This window comes from Clupea harengus, chromosome 18, assembly GCF_900700415.2.
Source record: "Clupea harengus chromosome 18, Ch_v2.0.2, whole genome shotgun sequence".
In the NCBI taxonomy this organism is placed as follows: domain Eukaryota; kingdom Metazoa; phylum Chordata; class Actinopteri; order Clupeiformes; family Clupeidae; genus Clupea; species Clupea harengus.
This window is the reverse complement of record NC_045169.1, coordinates 13544106-13562434: the sequence shown is the minus strand read 5'-3', so window position 1 is coordinate 13562434 and position 18329 is coordinate 13544106. Positions and strand designations below refer to the sequence as shown.

The window sequence follows — 18329 nt, the reverse complement described above, 5'->3', positions numbered from 1 at the left end:
TCTACTTGTTGTGACCCTTTTGGTTTGTGGCTGTTGCACTCCACTTTGTGTTGGTCACCTGTGTTGTTTTGTTGTGGGTAAATGCATTAACTTTGTTTCGTTGGGGGTTTGTTCACCTCATGATGGTAGCCATTTTGTGTCTTGTGGGAGTGGAACGCACTTGTATGGCTACTTGTTTCTTGGCTGCTATTCTGGCATCCAGTTGAAGCAGCAAACGTTTGTGTGAACTAAGACCTTGTAACACTCTTTTTGTTTCTGAGATCTTGTTTGTCGTAACAGCAAGCTTTGTAATTCCCCTCTGACAAAAGTAAACAACTCCTTTGAAAGAAGCGGCCCCTATTTTTGTTTGAGAGTGGCCTTGTAAGACGCCCAACATTTTTCAATCTGTGCGTTAGGCTGTTTCTCCGCATTGAGCCTTGGGAAGTATCAGTATGCGTTAAACAAATTTCAATGAATAAACAGTGGTTGTTCGCCCCAAAGTGCCGCCAAAGGTTAGGTCATAACGGCATCTTCACTTCCAGAGACTCCAGGTAGCAGCTGTTAGCATCTTCACTTCCAGTGGCCCCAGGTAGCAGCTGTTAGCATCTTCACTTCCAGTGGCTCCAGGTGGCAGCTGTTAGCATCTTCAATTCCAGTGGCCCCAGGTAGCAGCTGACTCAGGAGTGGATCCCAGGCAAAGTATGCCCATCCCATTTGGAATGCCCTGCCTCTGTCTGTCCCATTTGGAAGGGTCCTGCCTCTGTCTGTCTGCCTTGGTTTTGTGTGGGTCTTAACTCAGTGATCTTCAGTGAAATCAGACAATCTTTCAGCTGTGTCCTGTATCCATATGCAAACAGGCCAGAGGAAAGCAGACTTCTTTATGTGGAGATTTGAAAAAGGGAGTTACAAACACGCCATTGACTTCAGAATTGTTTAGAGTTGGTTCATCTCTTTATTCAAAAATCAAAGGTTAACTTTAGGTCTGTTTCGCAGGTATCATGACCTGATTTGCAATGCAAAACCTCTGATGCCAACAACATCAGGGAGGCTTATTCTGGTTCCTGCAGATTCTGAGGGCCATGACCCTGACACCTGTCAAATCAGCCTCTGATGCTCAAACTACTGCCTGATAGAATATGTCTGTAATATTTAGTATACAGTGAATAAACCAAGAGGTGCAGTATGGCCATGATTAGGCACTATCAAACATGCTGAGTCATGCCATGTAAAAGAGAGTGTTGGTACGCTTGTAACTCTTCAGTGTGATCAAACATGCTTAGTCATGCCATGTGAAGGAATCAGAATTTAAGGTTCAGAGTTAATAATGATATACCATAGTCAATAATTCAATGCATCTAATATATAGTTGTAATTGCTGTTTAATTTGGACTAGATGCTAGAATGTAAGCATTTCTGGTGTGTATTCTGTTAAGATGACTCTGACCTGAGGGAGGTGTGAAATAGCTCTCACCCCTTCCCCGGCCAGGTCAGACTGTCTGATGGCCCTGGGCCTCATGAATATGGGTGACACCTCTTATACTCAGAGGGCATATAAACTGAAATGTTACAATGGTTGATTAGAAGATTCTTAGGCTAAGCTCTGTGGAGTGACTAAACTTCTTCAGTCTGTCTCCCTTGGTGCGCACCATTGTACAAGATTAAACCTGTTTCCTGGACTGATCATACCTCAGACTGAGTCTCCAAATATATGGTATAAATATTGCCATCATAAGTAAAGGAGAGGGTTGGTTTGCGTGTAACAGGTTAGAATGAAAACAACACAGGATATTTACCCTAGGTTAGAGTTAAGAATGTTTACCCTAGGTTAGAGTTCAGGATGTTCACCTTAGGTTTGAGTTCAGGATGTTTCCTCAAACAACAAAGAGGCACAGTACGGTGGAGGAAGTCATGCAAATGCAATTGCTGATGACCTCTCTGCTTTCATACCACACACACACACACACACACACACACACACACACACACACACACACACACACAGACACACACACAGACACACACAGACAGAGACACAGACATGTTTTCATATCTTTATATTTCCTTGCCCATCTCGCTAGAGGATTTCTAGAGAGCCCTATCGCATATCTGTCACAGCAGGCTCTTTGTACAGAAAGCTTTTCAAACGCCTTTGGCCATTAGGGAGGGAGGATTTTTTGCATAAAGAACAGCAGATCTAGTTCCTGTTTGTTTGTTTTGACAATACATAGTGATTTAGACACCTGCTCCAGTCACAGAGGTATCCTTCTCTCAGAGACATCAACCTGCACCAGAAGGGGTGACAACAGAGGAGCAACTCCAGAGCTGTCTGACAGGTAAGACCCAGTTAATTAATGTTCATCCTAATGCAATCGCACCTGTGAAGAAAGTGATGTTAAATAACTACAAACTCATAAGGAGACGCTTAACCATGCTTAACCTTGCCGGTCCACACACACACACACTCCAAATATTCCAATATCCGTGGTTGCAGTTTTTATAATTGTATATAGTAATTAACATAGTAAAACATTGACAATCTTAACCAAGTGGGCATACACAATACAGTTTATTTATTTACATATTACACAGTATGGACATAAATAAAAACACAAAATGTAATGTGCACACCGACATACCCACACACAAGGGAAGATAAAAGATAAACAGGAGACAAATCATGTCTTACAAAAGTATTTTTTAAAGTATTTTCATCAAGTTGTATGGGTGTTGTATGGGATAGTGACATCAAGTTCTTTTCCAAAGTTTGACTATATCTGTTCACCCTATCGCTTCATTAAGAGTGTCCTCCTGAAGCAAAGGGAGAGAGCACTCAGCCCACCCAGCCTTCAACCCTGATCTACAGGAAAACAAACCTGCACTTTAATAGCAATGTTTCATGTGTGTGTTTTTCTAAGCATTGACAGAGCCAGTCAGGAGAGGGAATATATTTGTCAAACATTTGTGCGCATACAGACAGACACACAGACACACAGACACATAGAAACACAGACACACACACATTAGACCTCATCACTCAGAAGGGTGGTGCTACAGTTAAACAGGAAGTTCAGTTACATTTTGTTACATTTTATTTGTGTTTCTATAGCACCATTAAAAATGAACATTGTCTGAAAGGATTTTACAGCCCAAGGCCTGGACACAGGCACACACACACACACACACACACACACACACACATAGACACCCAAGACCTGGACACAGACACACACACACAGACACCCAAGGCCTAGACAGACACACACACACACACACACACAGACACCCAAGGCCTGGACAAAGGCAACAGTGCAGGGAAAATGCCTTTAACAGGAAGAAGCCTTGGGTAGAATCCAGCTCAAAGAGGGGGCCCACTTACCTGAGGCCGGCCCAAGAGAAAGATGGAGGGGGGGGGGGGGGGGGCACAGTGGCAGAAATGACATGAGGGACTCTGTCTAAGTTAACGAAAGCAAAATGGTTTGTATCATGAATGCTATAAGAATAAGAATAAGAATACTTTAATTTTATAAAGCGCTTTTCTTGGTACTCAAAGATGCTTTACATAGGGCGAAGACAAACAAAACAAGACAAAAAAAAGAAAGACAGAGGAGCAAACAAAACAAACAAACAGAACATTTTAGTTAGGGATGCACCGATACCGATACCAGTATCGGTATCGGTGCCGATACTTCGTTAAAATACTCGTACTCGTACTCGTTGTTGAATTGCCGATACCAAGCACCGATACCACTCATCAGTATTTCACTGCATCAAACTGGCCGGGCTATGCTGACACAAAATGTGATTTATTGTCCTACCTGTCCTACCATTCTCTGCCAGACTAGTAAGTAGCTTATTTGCCGTCTTGTGTTGCATTCGCTTGATGTTTGACTGTGTTAGGAAAGTTTGTCATAGTGTCAAAGTATTTCAGTATACAGGTTTCGCTAAATTTAGCTGCTAGCATCTCGTTAGCGATTAGCAATTCCGTTGTGCTGCCTTAACGGCGATTTGGGCTCATTTTAAGATAAATGACGACGACAGGAGTAAGGCACAGTGTAAGATCTGCACTGCTACGGTGTCGAGGGGCGGAAAGGAAAGTACTCTGTTTAACACAAGCAATTTGATTAAACATCTGAAGACGCACCATAGTGCTAAGTACACAGAGTTCACTGATGCTAGTGGCGCAAGACCGAAGCAACCAATCTTAACTGACGTCTTGCAAAAGAAAAAAACGCGCACGCACACACAGAGAGAGAGAGGTAGAGAGAAAGACTGTGCCACATAGGTTAAGTGATTGTTTGTGTACTTGAGCAGGAGATTCTTCTGATCCTTTTGTAACTGAAATGTGCTCTTGTGCTAATCCAGTAATAGTTCTGTTCACTTTTTGTTAAGCAGACTGTGTTGTTAACTATGCAGCAAATTGAATTGCCTTTATCTGGTTATATTTGCATTTTGTCTAATGTGATGATATTGTCTGTTTGAAGGCTTTTTTTGTGTGTTAAAACCAGAAAGCTCTGTTTATTTTTGGCTTGGGATAGCCTTCTGTTAATTTTGTACTATAGGCTTGACAAAATCTGCAGAGGATAAAATAAAATCTGCCTCCAAATGAATTGCACTTTCGTGGAGACCAAATCTAAGAAGTATCGGTATCGGTACTCGGTATCGGCAAGTACACAAATAAAAATACTCGTACTCGTATCGGTTTGTAAAAAAGTGGTATCGTGCATCCCTAATTTTAGTAAAAAAAAAGAAATCTGGAGAAGCTGTGCGGAATGAGTCATCTAATGGAGGGTAGGGAGCAGGGGTTAGCAGGTGAAGGGCGAGTTTGAAGAGGTGGGTTTTGAGGTCTTGTTTGAATGATGATAGGGTTACATTTCTGCTAATAGATTCCCCTAAATCCAACACACTACATTTAATCTTATTTTTTGAGTATAACATTTAAACACAACTTGACACTGGGTTATATAGACATGTTTGTATGAAATACATGAAAAAAATGAAAAAAATTTTTATGGTTTATTTTACTTTTACAAGTTAGTTAGCTATTGTGTTTTTGTGGATGGTCTGGCACACCACATAGATTGTGTCTTCAGAGTGAGAAGCAGTTTGGATGTTACATGTCTCTCAGTCATCATGGCTACAAAACATTTCAGATTTCGTCAATCCGAATCCAAAACAATCTGTGATAAGACAATGGACAACTCTCTTTGCACCAGATTCGACTTGAGAACTGTCTTGTCAGATTTGAACATTTATATGTCTTTGAATGTGGAGTGTCATTTGACTCACTTAACGTAAAAGTCTGTTTCCATTTCATTTTTTCAAAATATTGCTTTGTGAACTCATTTGAAAAACCACCTCATGTGTGTGTGAGTGTGTGTGATGTGTGTCAGAAACACCAAATGCTGTGTTTTACTTTGTTTATCTCCCTCACTGTGTGACGTGTGCCAGTATCTCCAGCGTCTCTAAATGATCTTCTCTCTTCAGGCCCTCAGTGATGACTCTGCTTCTCATTACCACACTGCTGTTCTCAGGTCAGTCTGCTCTTGACCTGTGTGTGTTTGTGTGTGTGTGTGTGTGTGTGTGTGTGTGTGTGTGTGTCCATTCGTATTTGTACTTTATATGTGTTCGGGTTTATGTGTGCTTATCGACAGGCCCAGTTGTCTGTGAGTGTGTGTGGACATGTTCATTCTCCATGTGTGTGGATCTGTGTGTATTCAGATGTTTGTGTGTGTGTGTGTGTGTACCCCTCCCTCCTGTCAGATCTGGGCTCTCCTCTCCTCTCCTCTCAGGTCTGTGCAGTCACTCCTCCTGTCCTTTCCTCTCCGGTCTGTGGAGTTTCTCCTCCTCTCCTCTCTTCTCAGATCTGTTCAGTCACCTCTCCTCTCCTATCCTCTCCTCTCAGGTCTGTGCAGTCTCTCCTCCTGTGTGCCACGTCAGTTCCATGTGGTGAAGGTAAATAAGAACTGGACAGAAGCTCAGCGCTACTGCCAAGAGGAGTTAACTGACCTCGCCACCATAGACAACATGAGGGAGATGGAGATGTTAAATAGCACAAAGAATGAAGCAAATGCTGCAAATGCTTGGATTGGGCTGAAGCAGGGAAGCAGTCCTAAGTGGCAGTGGTCTCTGGCTGACAGGGATTTCTACAGAGAGGATGAGGCAAAGTTCAAGAAGTGGAAAGGCCAGGCACCTGATAAGAACTGCGCTCTGATGAAAGGAAAAGGAAATGGAAATGAGACATGGCACAGTAAGACGTGTGACGAAACCAAGCCCTTCATCTGCTATGATGGTAAGAAAACGTACTTACTCACTCTTGAATACAGGCAGCTAAACTATGCAAGAAAACAAATCAGTTGGTTATGACCTCATTAACTCTTACCTTAGACTGTGCAGGTCTCCCTGTCAGTTTGTTGTGTCTTCATGTGCACTCACATTAGTTGAGACTGTAAAGCTGTGCTGTTTCTCAGTTAACCATGACACATGCATAACCACAGGGGAAAGCTCCACACATCCTTATGTGCTGGTTACTGATTCTAATAAGAAATGGGCAGATGCTCAGAGATACTGCAGAGAGAAACACACAGACCTGGCCAGTGTGAGGAATGAGACAGAGAATAACCAGATACAGACAATCCTAGGGTCTGACACTGAAGCCTGGATTGGCCTGTTCAGAGATGCCTGGGAGTGGTCAGATGGCAGCACCTCCTCATTCCGCCACTGGGAAACTGGAGAACCTGATAATGGCGACAATTCAAATGGGATTTGCGCTGAAATAAAAAAAATGTCCAGTGGTCAGTGGTACGATGCAGGCTGTCAGCATAGTTCAAACTTCATTTGCTATGAGGGTAAGTCACCAGGGCGCTCTTTTCTTCTACTTGATGGGAACAATCAGATGTGATGGTGACCTAAAGCCTGCTATCTCAGAGCCTAGTGGACTTACTATCTGCTATGTCAGGGACTGGTGGACTTACTTCATCTTAGTGGTGTTACTATCTTATATCTACTAGCTACTATTTTGTTTTGTGGATAATTTCTTTACCTAGTTAAAAAATTAAAGGGGCTCATCCCAGGGGCTGGTGAACTTAGTCTTAGTGGTTTTACTATGTCTCAATGGTGTTACTATCTCTTAATGCCCTTACTATCTCTTTGTGAATTGTACATCTGGTCACTCTACACATTATGCTACTGCAGATAAAATGAGGATCTTAGGAGGACTCCAGAGCTGGACATGGGGATCTGTATCTTTCTCCTTTATCTTTTCTCTCCAGATAAACTGGTTCTGGTTTGTCAGAATAAGACCTGGAAAGAGGCGCAGCAGTACTGCAGAGAGCACCATGTGGACCTGGTGTCTGTGACCTCCGAGCAGATCCAGCGCTGGGTGAGGGGGCGGGCTAAAGGAGCCTCCAGTACTCACGTGTGGCTGGGCCTGCGCCACTCCTGCAACTTGGGCTTCTGGTTCTGGGTCAACGGAGAGACGTTCTGCTACAGCAACTGGGCCCCAGAGACAGGGCAGGACTGCCAGAGTGCCAGAGTGGGGTCAGTGGAGTCTGGAGGAGATGGGAAGGGAGAGTGGGTTGTGCGTCCAGAGACCGACAAACACTACTTCATCTGCACCACTGAGGGTGAGTCCACATCATCTCACTATGGACATGATTGTGTGTGTGTCTGGTGTGTGTGTGTGTGTGTGACTGCTTTATCTCACTATGGACATGAGTGTGTATGTGTGTGCGTGTGTGTGTGTGTGTGTGTGTGTGTGTGTGTGTGATGTGTGTCTGCTTCATCTCACTATGGACATGAGTGTGTATGTGTGTGTGTGTGTGTGTGTGATGTGTGTCTGCTTCATCTCACTATGGACATGAGTGTGTATGTGTGTGTGTGTGTGTCTGCTTCATCTCACTACGGACATGAGTTCGTGTTTGTGTGTGTGTGTGTGTGTCAGCTTTAACTCACTATGGACGTGTGTGTGTGTGTGTGTGTGTGTGTGTGTGTCTGCTTCATCTCATTATGGACATAAGTGTGTGTGTGTGTGTGTGTGTGTGATTAACTTTTTCTTCCTCTTACAGATCAGTAGGACTGGATCCTCCTCTGCCCGGAGCCTCCAAACTCCTGTCTCACTATGGACGTGTGTGTGTGTGTGCGTGTGTGTGTGTGTGTGCGTGTGTGTGATAAACCCCTGTCTTTCTATGTGTCACAATGTATATTTACTCACCTAACATTTATAGATATTAAATGTGACTCCATTGTAGTAACTTACCTATCCTGCATTAATCTATTTCATCTTTTTGTATTTTTGTCTACAAATGCATCCTGTGTTTTGGGGATTTTAAGCAGTCATGATTGACCACGTAATTTTCAAAAGAGATTGTGAATCTCTTAATGTAACTGTGTGTAGTGTAGTCTTACCCCTGTTCTGTCATTCTTAACTGAATGACACTTTTTCTTTTCTCAAACTGAATGACACCTGTGAGCCTTGGATCTATGATCACAAACCTTTTCTATCCTAAGTCTAATTTTGTTATTTGATATTAATTAAATAAAGATCCTTCTGATCAGCATGACTGTGGTCTGTGAACTTATTGGACACACACATCAACTGTTGGATACCTCACCTTATCTTACCTGATAAAAGGATCATGGATGTCCTTGGTATAAATCTAGTGCATTAGTTAACATAAACCATAAAAGTATTATCAACAAGTATTAATTAGAATGAAATACTGCAGTTAGGCTATTGTTCTGTTGCTCAAAGGTAGTGCTGAATTCAATTACTTTTTCCCACTCCCATGACGTGTGTGATCCCTTCTTACCACGAGTAAACCTGGTCATGAAAAGAGATGCTCTGATGTTTGCTTTTGCAGAAATACATTTAGCATGTATCTATATTTACCCAGTGCATGGTGTCTGGGTTATATAACGTGGCAGATATGCTGCGTTGAGTGTATTTAGTCACTTTACAGCTGCTGAAGTGTAAGTTTGACCAATGACATGCTTCCACTGTCCTGTATGGAGATGCTTCAGTAACGATTGGTGGGATTGCGTGTGTGAAGCGGTTCCATGGTTTGTCTTCTGGAACTATCACGCAAGAGTCAGACTTAACACGTTTTAAAACTCTAACTTCACAGCCGGTTCAATGAATTTCAGGGCTAGTTATGTTATCTGTTTTCTTGATTTTGACATAGGCCTGGAGCTTCATACAGAAATATCATTTAAGTTGCATGGTTTTAATACGTCACCCTCACACACACATACACACACACACATGCACGTCAACACTGTCTGTGAGTCATCATCCTTTGGAAAAATACAAAACAATGTCCTGTTACAAAATAACACTAAATCAGATGATAAATGTGTTTTCCCTACTGCGTTCATTTATCTGCCCAGTAGATGTCACTGCATAACCATCAAAACTCCTCCAACGGCCGAAACCAAGGTAATGCACAGGGGGATCATTTGAACTATTTAATCATTTGAACTATGGCATAGGCTACTTCGCAATGACTTGTGTCATAGAAAATGATAATAAATGTTGATTGTAATTAACATTTTCTATTAAACAAATCATTGTGAAGCATGCAACACAATTGTATATACACATAATACCATATTTCAGTCAAGGTTGAGGAGTAATTTTTGCCGTGTTCGTCATTTGTTGTTCGTGACCATGTTCGGGGCTCCCTGTGCGGTTTCACTAACTGAGCTGGACGGATTATGAAACCATGGGTCCCTGGGCTTGGACATGTAAAAGGCCCCCTCCCCTTTGTAAGCGCTTGCGGCCGCAAAAATTGGGCACGCGCACGCACACACACACACACATTAGGCGTATATGTATGATATATATATATATATATGTGTATGATATATATATATATATTACCAACAATGTGTTGGATTTTACGGTCAAATGAGTTACTTCGGCTATTGTATTGGCAAAGTAGACAGGTCAAAGAGAAAGCTATCAGAAACATGGATAGCACTCTGACACACGGTAGCGTAAACAGACGGTCAAAGTGCTGAAGCGTTCTTAAAAACACTGATGAAAGCCACGATTTGGTGCGGCGGCACACACAGCAGCTTTACCCACATCTGAAAAACACATACACAACGAAAACAGGCGCTCGGCGGCGACCTGACTCCGAAATTTTAACAACCTGTTAAATAGGGGCACGACAGCTTGAATAATAGCAGCTGTGCAGGAGACGTTATTGCTATGTCCCTGTTGTAGTGGTCATCAGCTCGTAGGCGATGATGAGCTATATGACAAGGCAAAATGTCTGTCTGACCACTACAACAGGGACATAGCAATAACGTTTCCTGCACAACTCCTTTCATTCAGGGCCTGATTTAGAGCAGCGCTTGCTCAGCAGTCCTCAGTCTCCCAATTTGCCAAGATGCTGATTGTGGATTATCACTCCCATAGGCGGAGATCCCAACAATCATTGAAAACAAAACAAAATTAAATTGTTTTGAATTTAAAAAATAAATGAAAATACGACGACACAAGCGGTGCTAATTATAGACGTAAAAAAATGTGTTTTTTAAGTGTTGAAAAATCATGTTCCCCCTTTTCCTCTAAGTGGTTTGGTTCACATGCTGTTTCCAACGGGCAGGGCTACCGGCAGCTCCGTGTTTCAGTTAATCAGCCCAGTAGCACACGGTCAGATTGTCAGACTGTTTCCTCCTCTCTCCCCTGTCGCTGCCGCTATGATACACGATATGTAAAGATATCTACCTCATTCTCGAACGCAGTAAGAACATGTAAAGAAGAAGTTTTTTTTTCTAAACTACATTTACGAAGTTCCAATCCGATATGCACAAGTATACATACGTTTATTAATGGATTGGCATGACAACGTGAACGTTTGCCGATAACACACGCATGCCGGTAATTAACACAGTTAAGATAGCTAGCCAGACAGTCTAGGACACTGTCCTGTCAGGGCAGGTTCATGCTAGTTAATAAACGTAGGTCTACATCTCAGTGCCTCTCCAGATTTGTTAAATTATCTTAAGTTAAATTAATGTCATCTTTTTCTCCGGTCCATGAACTATGCTAGTATTGTACTATGGAGTGACAGTGGCGCAGGAGGTAGCTAACTAAAGGTTGCTAGTTCGATTCCCTGTCGAGCTGTTTTATAACTTATTTTGAGCATCAAGTTCTCTTGAACTTTGGACATTATTTGTCTGTGAATAGATATTTCGTGTTAGAACATTTAATGCTGTTTAGATAATTCATGTCCCCCCCCGGGAATTACACTCTGAAATTTGACCATGTATTGTCCCCCCCTACAATGAAATGGGATCTCCGCCCCTGATCACTCCGTAACATCCACCTTCGGTGCTATTGTTTCTGACATCTGTGACAGTGGCCGAGTGATCCTTTTCCAAATTGAAACTTGACCTACCTCTACCTGAGGGGCAGCATGGAGCAGGAGAGGCTGAATGGGCTGTCTATCCTGTCCATTGAAAAAGCATATCATGCATCACCACTTTTATGTTTGAAAGGCATCGTTCGGCTTGCAGGTGTGCTGTGCCTCTGGCTGTGCTCAGTCAGCCTGTCGGTCTTGGCGTTCAAATTTTGCGCCTAAACTAGCTATATTGTATAGTCTCATCACATGATCAAATAGAGACTTGACATTGGACAAAGCCTGCTGGACAATATTACATCAACACTAGTACTGGAGCCTATACACACAAGCAGACATGGTGAAGTGTGTCCAACAACAATCACCCCAAATGGCGCCTGGAGGCAGGACTCGGAGGAGAGAGATGTTTAAAGGACACAAACAGTTAATGATGCAGTCCGTGATGATATTTAAGCTTGACAATATATTTTTTTGTATATAAAATGTGATTTGTTTGACTTTTATTCACAGAGGAATATATACTGTACAATCTGATAACCCAATTATTGTTAACAAATAATATGTATATGCTGATTTGTGAGGTGTCTTTAGCATGCTTACTAGGCTTTATCAATACACCCCCAAATGTCAGGCAAGCGGGCCAATCACAGTTGTTGCTGTATGCTTTGTTGTGACATGTAGTTGCATTTATGGGGAGTTGCACGTCAGGCGCATGGCTACACTATCCTATGTTGTGCCTACAGTGTAGATTCTACACAGAAGCATAAATCAGTGTAGAGTACAGAGGGGCATAAATCAGTGTAGGGTACACAGGGGCATAAATCAGTGAAAATGAGGCACCTGTTGAATAGGGCACAATCAGTCCAATTAGTTGCTTTTGGAGCCAACCACTCGTGGGGACGCCCAGATCCAACCATTGCGGGGGGGGGGGGAGTGTCTTTTAAAGGGCAATTCTCCCTTTTATTGCCACAGTGAGAATTCACCTTCTCACAAGGATGGCTACATTTACATTGATGGCACACTGCACATCAGGAGCAATTAGGGGTTCAGTGTCTTGCTCAAGAATGCTTCGACAGGGGATCGAACTAGCAACCTTCTGATTACTAAACGACTTCTCTACCTCCTGTACCACTGTCACATATATTCTATGCAGAAGCATACTTCGGCGTTAAGTTCCAACTATGCCAAGTACCCTGTGCCCTCTCTCTCAACAATCACACACAACAATTTTAAAGCAACATTAGGTAACAATTTTACCTTCAAATTAAAACATTTTGGTGGTAAACTGACTTGTAATATGGTGCCTGTGCCACGACCAAAGCAAGCCTAGTATGTCTGGTATTGCAGTATGGAACACACACACAAACACACACACACAAACACACACACACACAAACACACACACACAGAAAACACACACACACATTCTTTAACACAGGACCTATTTATTTAACATTCAAGCAACAATCTACAAATGTGTGTTTTACACAAACAGGTGTGCATGTGAGTTTGTGGAATCTTTGTTCTGTTGATGTTACACTGCTGTTAATTTGTGGCCATTTGTGTACATGGGCCGTTTATCTAGTGGCAGCATATATGACGGGTGGGTTGTCGGTCTGGAAGTTGCTCCTTCTCTTCTTCTTCTTGGCATTGAAACTCAGAGCTGAATAGGTCAGAGACTTTGAATCCTGAACCTGAAGCAACACCAATACACAAAACAAAAAGGATATTTTTAGCTGTGAGACCGGCGTGGCGTCACACAACTCCTAACTCTGCTTGGCCTTGTGACCTCAGAGAGTTAGACAAAAACCACGGCTACAAACGATCACGTATGTCATGATGTCACAGTCATACAGTCAAACGATCACGTATGTCATGCTGTCACAGTCATACAGTCAAACGATCACGTATGTCATGCTGTCACTAGGGGTGTAACAGTACAACATTCACCTCAGTTTTGGGTCACAATTTTTTTAAATATATTAAACATTTAACAGTGACGCATTGGCCATAACTCTTACTGTAACAGTTAAGGCACTCAAATACTGGCATGCCGTCAACAGAGGTGTAAAGTAACGAATTACATTTACTCACGTTACTGTAATTGAGTAGTTTTTTTGTGTACTTTGTAATTTTTAAGTAGTTTTTGAAATCGGTAATTTTACTTTTACTTAAGTAGATTTTGACTGAAGTATTGTACTTCGCTACATTGGAAATTACATCCGTTACTGAGTAAAAAAAATAACGTAGTTCAAGAAAGGAAACCGAAAGGCGGGAATCGCGCACGACAATTCTCATTGCAGTGGTGGATGCTGCATAGAGAGGATGATAGAGTCGAGGCAAGCCGCCGGTGTCGAGTCACGAGAGATAGAGATGGAGGAAGATGATAGTGCAGACTACCAACAAGCTGAAGCACCGAACTTTCCGCAAGTTAAAATTAAAGAAGATGAAGAAACCCCGTATCCACAACTCAGCAAGCAGTTTTCCTTCCAACCTAAAAGAGGCAACAGCTATATAATGCTGTGTAAGCTGTGCCTGCCCCGCCAGACAAAACTTTCTGCTTATAAAAATGAATCTTCAAATCTGCGCAAGCATGTGTTGGTAAGTACAGTATTTGTCCCTTTCCATTAGTAGTTCAGACAGCGTTTTTGTTGTTTATTAGCTTTGCTACAATAAGCAAAATATGCGTGTCATGGCACTTGTAGCCTCATTTTGGCTAGCACTTGCAACCACCCTGAGTATGCTAACGTCAACTATAGTAGCTAGCTAGGCTAGCTATACACTCATGTACCCATCCTTCTGTTAACAGCCGTCATCCAATAGACTAATAATAATTCCATTCCTGTCTTCCATTCGTTTCAGTTCATAGCATTATTATGTTCAGTCTCTCATATTGTGTTAAAACTTCAGATCAGTCATCAGCAATAAGATACACCGCATAAACTGATATTAGGCTAATCATTTGGCTGCCTCCCATGCCCTGAAACAGGAACGATGTGAATGCGCACACCATCGTTGTCAGACAGTTGGACAAGTCAATGTCAATGTGTATGTCGTTATCTCGAATTTATCACGATGTGGTGGCTTTGCAACGTGCACGTCTTTGATGTTCATGCTCAGGGGTCTCGGTTAGCAAGAATTTAGGATTATGAATTATGATGCATGTAGAAATAGAAAATAATGTTATCATTCTGTATATATACTGTAGGTCTGTCATCTCAAGTAGCTATTTATAGATGCACTCTTGATGGCAGCTCAATACTTAATGGTCAGAATTGTTGTTTGTCATTCTACAGGTCTAGTCAATGTCAGACAACATCTTGACCGGATGGTAGGGGCTGAAGCAAGTTGGACAACATTCATCAGATGAAGATGATTTATTTTCCTCAATGAAGTCCAGAAGGTACAGGGGAGTTAGAAGGGAACCTAGCCTGTGTCTCAGTCAATATGGATCTGCTGAACTCCTTTCAGAATATCAAAAAACTGTCCCTGAAACTCAATACTGGCCTACCTGCCTCGGCCGCCTGCGAGTGACTCTTCGGCTGTGCTGGATTGCCGTTTACTGCAAAGCGAGCCCGGATGAACTCTACACACCTTGCAAATCAGCTGCTGCTCAAACTCAACAAGAAGTTTGTAGACTAATGCTCTAAAGGTGGACACAAGTAAAGTAACCAAAGTTTTAATATAGTGGGGCAGCGGGCATTTTAACTTTTTTATTTTAGCTGTCATGTGTTCATGTCTTGGCATGTCCTCCCAAAAGTTCTTAAATGTTGTGTTGACAGTTTAATGTTTAATGTTTGACATGTTTAATGTCATTGCACTTATATTTCTAAAGATTTCCTTTAATTAAAAATAACTAGTTTTGTATTGGATTTATGACCCCTTGTCCTTTTTTGAACTATATAGGAGCGGCCCCGATCAAGTTGTTGAAAGTAACTAAGTAACTTTTACTTAAAGTACATTTTAAATTAACTACTTTTTACTTTTACTTGAGTACATTTTTAGATGGGTAATTTTACTTGTACTTAAGTAAAATTTCATCAAAGTAATTGTACTTTTACTTGAGTACAACATTTCAGTACTTTTTACACCTCTGGCTGTCAATTAGAATAAATAAATAGTCAGTCAGGGAGCCAGGCAGCCAAACACATAATCCCTCACTGGGCTAATCCAACTCACCTGCTCAGGTGGAGACGCTGTTAGATTACCAGGGTCTGAATGGGGAAACAAGAGAAGATTATTTGCATCAAAGCCGCAGTATGGAGATCTCTGAAAGTCTCTGAGACTAACTAGTTAAAAGCCAGCAGCCTTGCCTGGCAAGAACCAACAACAGCACAACTGGCACTGAGAGAAGCTAGCTTGCGTGCTAACGGGTGTATTTCAGCGACATATTTGGAGACATTGTGCCATATAAACAGTAAAATGACAAAAAGGTTTATCTGCCCTTCACATGACTGCATCCACAGAGTTTAAGGATTTAGAGTTTTGAGTGGTTTAGGCACCACTGGTTTACTGGACTTAGAACCTAAAACCCAAACCTGTGTTCTGTCTGAGTGCAGCTCTGCGTTTGGTCAGGATGACGATGAAAAGCACCAGATTGAGAACAGCACTGAGAACCCCAAGAACCAGAACCACAGCTACACACACCCCACTGCAGAACTGCCCTGCAGGAACACAAAACACACTCATGCAGCTACACACACCCCACTGCAAAACTGCCCTGCAGGAACACAAAACACACTCATGCAGCTACACACACCCCACTGCAGAACTGCCCTGAGGAACACAAAACACATTCATGCAGCTACACACACCCCACTGCAGAACTGCCCTGAGGAACACAAAACACATTCATGCAGCTACACATCCCACCGCAGAACTGCCCTGCAGGAACACAAAACACACTCATGCAGCTGCAGTGGATAAAATATGAGATTTCAGACGAGGACTTGTCACATTGTAGTCAAATAATACTTTACGTAAAAGTGAATTACGGGATATTGAAATGAAGGATATCTAAATTTTTGAAGATTATTGAACATTATTAGGACATAATTGAATGTGTTGAATGACACAACACACACATACCATCCTCTACTGTCTCTGAGGGCTCGGGCTCAACCTCATCTACAGAAGCTGGAGCAGAAACACACAGATTTGTATGATTTCTATCACTGAATCCAAATACCTAGATATACTCAAACACACACACACACACACACACTTAAACACACTCAGACACACACACTCACACTCACACACACACCCAGACACACACACACACACACACTCACACTCACACTCACACTCACACTCACACTCACACTCACACTCAAACACAAACTCAAACACACACACACTTACGCACACTCACACTCAGACACACACACTCACACACAGATGCAGAAATAGAAAGATGGTGATAGAAAGATAGGTGATGGTTACCTGTGATGGTTAAGTAGGTTGCATTGTGATAGATCATGTGTTCCTTTGGCTGTGTGCGACAGTAGTAAAGCCCAGAGTCAGACACATTCACATCTCTAATCTCTAACGTAGAGGTCGTGTTGTTCATAGTTCCGTTCATGTGTTTGCTATTAAATCCATTGAGGTGCTGAAGACGGTATGTCTCATTTCTCTGACGGTTGACAGTAACAGTCCGACAGTGAATACTAAGGATGGAGACTGGAGCTGACTGGTTGGTTTGTCTCAGCCAAGTGATCGTTGTGAATCCTGTCTCTTCTACAGAACTGTGTGAGCAGTTCAACTGGACCGACTGACCCTCACGCACCACCACTGAGGTGGACATGGACATGGAGAACACAGCCACCAGCACACCTGACACACACACACACACACACACACACACACAAGTCTACTCTGATTTCCAACATACACAGTAGCAGCACACATGATTTACTGAACATGATCATTATGAACACACTTTCCCATTTACTTTGACTGGGTAATATGAAATGGCAAATGTTGGACATACACTGAGTGATATTAATTACATTTATTTATCACTAATTGTTGAGTACTCACCCATCATGTAGAGAATCAGGCCAGATGAGGAGTCCTTCGCCATGGTGTGAGTCTGTGTGAATGTGTTTGTGTGTGTGTGTGTGTGTGTAGGATAGAGGAGAGGACTCATCTGATGTACACTGAAGGAGTGACTGTGAGTGAGTGTGACTGTGTATGTATGTCTGTGTGTGGTGTGTGTGTATGGGGGGGGGGGGGGTGTAGAGTTAGTGGAGTGGACTCGTCTGATGAACACTAAAGGAGTGACTTTAGAGGAGAGAGGGCGTGGTGTACGTGTGTGTGTGTGACTGTGTGTGTGTGTGTGTGTGTGTGAGAGAGTGTGTGTGTGTGTGTGTGTGTGTGTGTGTGTGTGTGTGTGTGTGTGTGTGTGTGTTTCCACAAACAGCAGTGTGAAGTGAACCTTTATTTTACAGTCCCTAGTTCATATGTTTGGCATAATGATGATAAAAAAATCAAAGTCCTCATCACCTTGTTATCGTTAAAACCTGAACCCTCATGTATGTCTTACTATGTAGAAATCCTCCATCCCATGCTAGAGACAAGCCTCCTGTCATACGTATAAATCCTCCATTTCATCTAAAAGACACTTCATCTAAGGGTTAGGGTTAGGGTAGTTATCTAAGGGTTAGGGTAATTATCTATGGGTTAGGGTAGTTTTCTAAGAGTCAGGGTTAGGGTAAGGGTAGTTATCTAAGGGTTAGGGTAATTATCATTATCATTTGTAGATGTATACAACATTAGAAACAAACAAGTTCACTGTGGTTTTGTAAAGCTGATAGTGAAGGTAACACATCCAGAGAGGTCAAGCCTACAGACTGGTGAACAAAAATCATTATAGGTTTGTGTATGTATGTGTGTGGGGGTAGGTTGTGTGTGTGTGTGTGTGTGTGTGTGTGTGCGTGTGCATGTGAGTGTTTTGACTGTGTTTGTGCATTATGTATGTGT

At 42.3% G+C, this 18329-nt stretch overlaps 2 protein-coding genes across 3 annotated transcripts; one reads left to right on the top strand and one right to left on the bottom strand.

Moving 5' to 3' along the window:
* The first annotated feature begins 5871 nt into the window (after window positions 1–5871).
* LOC105890068 (secretory phospholipase A2 receptor-like) lies at window positions 5872–8050 on the top strand. The gene is made up of 3 exons (XM_042710530.1): window positions 5872–6268; window positions 7248–7601; window positions 8043–8050. The coding sequence occupies exons 1-3, from the start codon at window positions 6004–6006 to the stop codon at window positions 8048–8050; spliced, it is 627 nt and encodes a 208-aa protein (XP_042566464.1). The 5' UTR covers window positions 5872–6003.
* Window positions 8051–12788: 4738 nt separating this feature from the next.
* On the bottom strand, window positions 12789–17471 carry LOC116224665. 2 transcript variants are annotated; one of them, XM_031585143.1, is made up of 6 exons: window positions 17388–17471; window positions 16791–16839; window positions 16434–16481; window positions 15884–16009; window positions 15525–15559; window positions 12789–13039 (listed from the first exon to the last, which is right to left on the bottom strand). In XM_031585143.1, exons 2-6 carry the CDS (start codon window positions 16825–16827, stop codon window positions 12923–12925), a joined length of 363 nt encoding a protein of 120 aa, XP_031441003.1. In that variant the 5' UTR covers window positions 16828–16839; window positions 17388–17471; the 3' UTR covers window positions 12789–12922. The 2 variants fall into 2 exon arrangements, with proteins under 2 accessions (XP_031441003.1, XP_031441002.1); XM_031585142.1 differs by having other exon boundaries at window positions 16791–17180; window positions 17388–17438.
* Between the last annotated feature and the right edge of the window lie 858 nt (window positions 17472–18329).

Excerpts from the sequence above, each read along its gene's own strand:
- LOC105890068 (XM_042710530.1), top strand. The coding sequence starts at position 6,004 with ATGAGGGAGATGGAGATGTTAAATAGCACAAAGAATGAAGCAAATGCT. Across the intron at positions 6,269-7,247 it reads GCCCTTCATCTGCTATGATG|ATAAACTGGTTCTGGTTTGT; the intron begins GTAAGAAAACGT and ends TTTTCTCTCCAG.
- LOC116224665 (XM_031585142.1), bottom strand. The coding sequence starts at position 17,430 with ATGGCGAAGGACTCCTCATCTGGCCTGATTCTCTACATGATGG. Across the intron at positions 17,181-17,387 it reads CCTGATTCTCTACATGATGG|GTGTGCTGGTGGCTGTGTTC; the intron begins GTGAGTACTCAA and ends TGTGTGTGTCAG. Across the intron at positions 16,482-16,790 it reads AACCTACTTAACCATCACAG|CTTCTGTAGATGAGGTTGAG; the intron begins GTAACCATCACC and ends TTTCTGCTCCAG.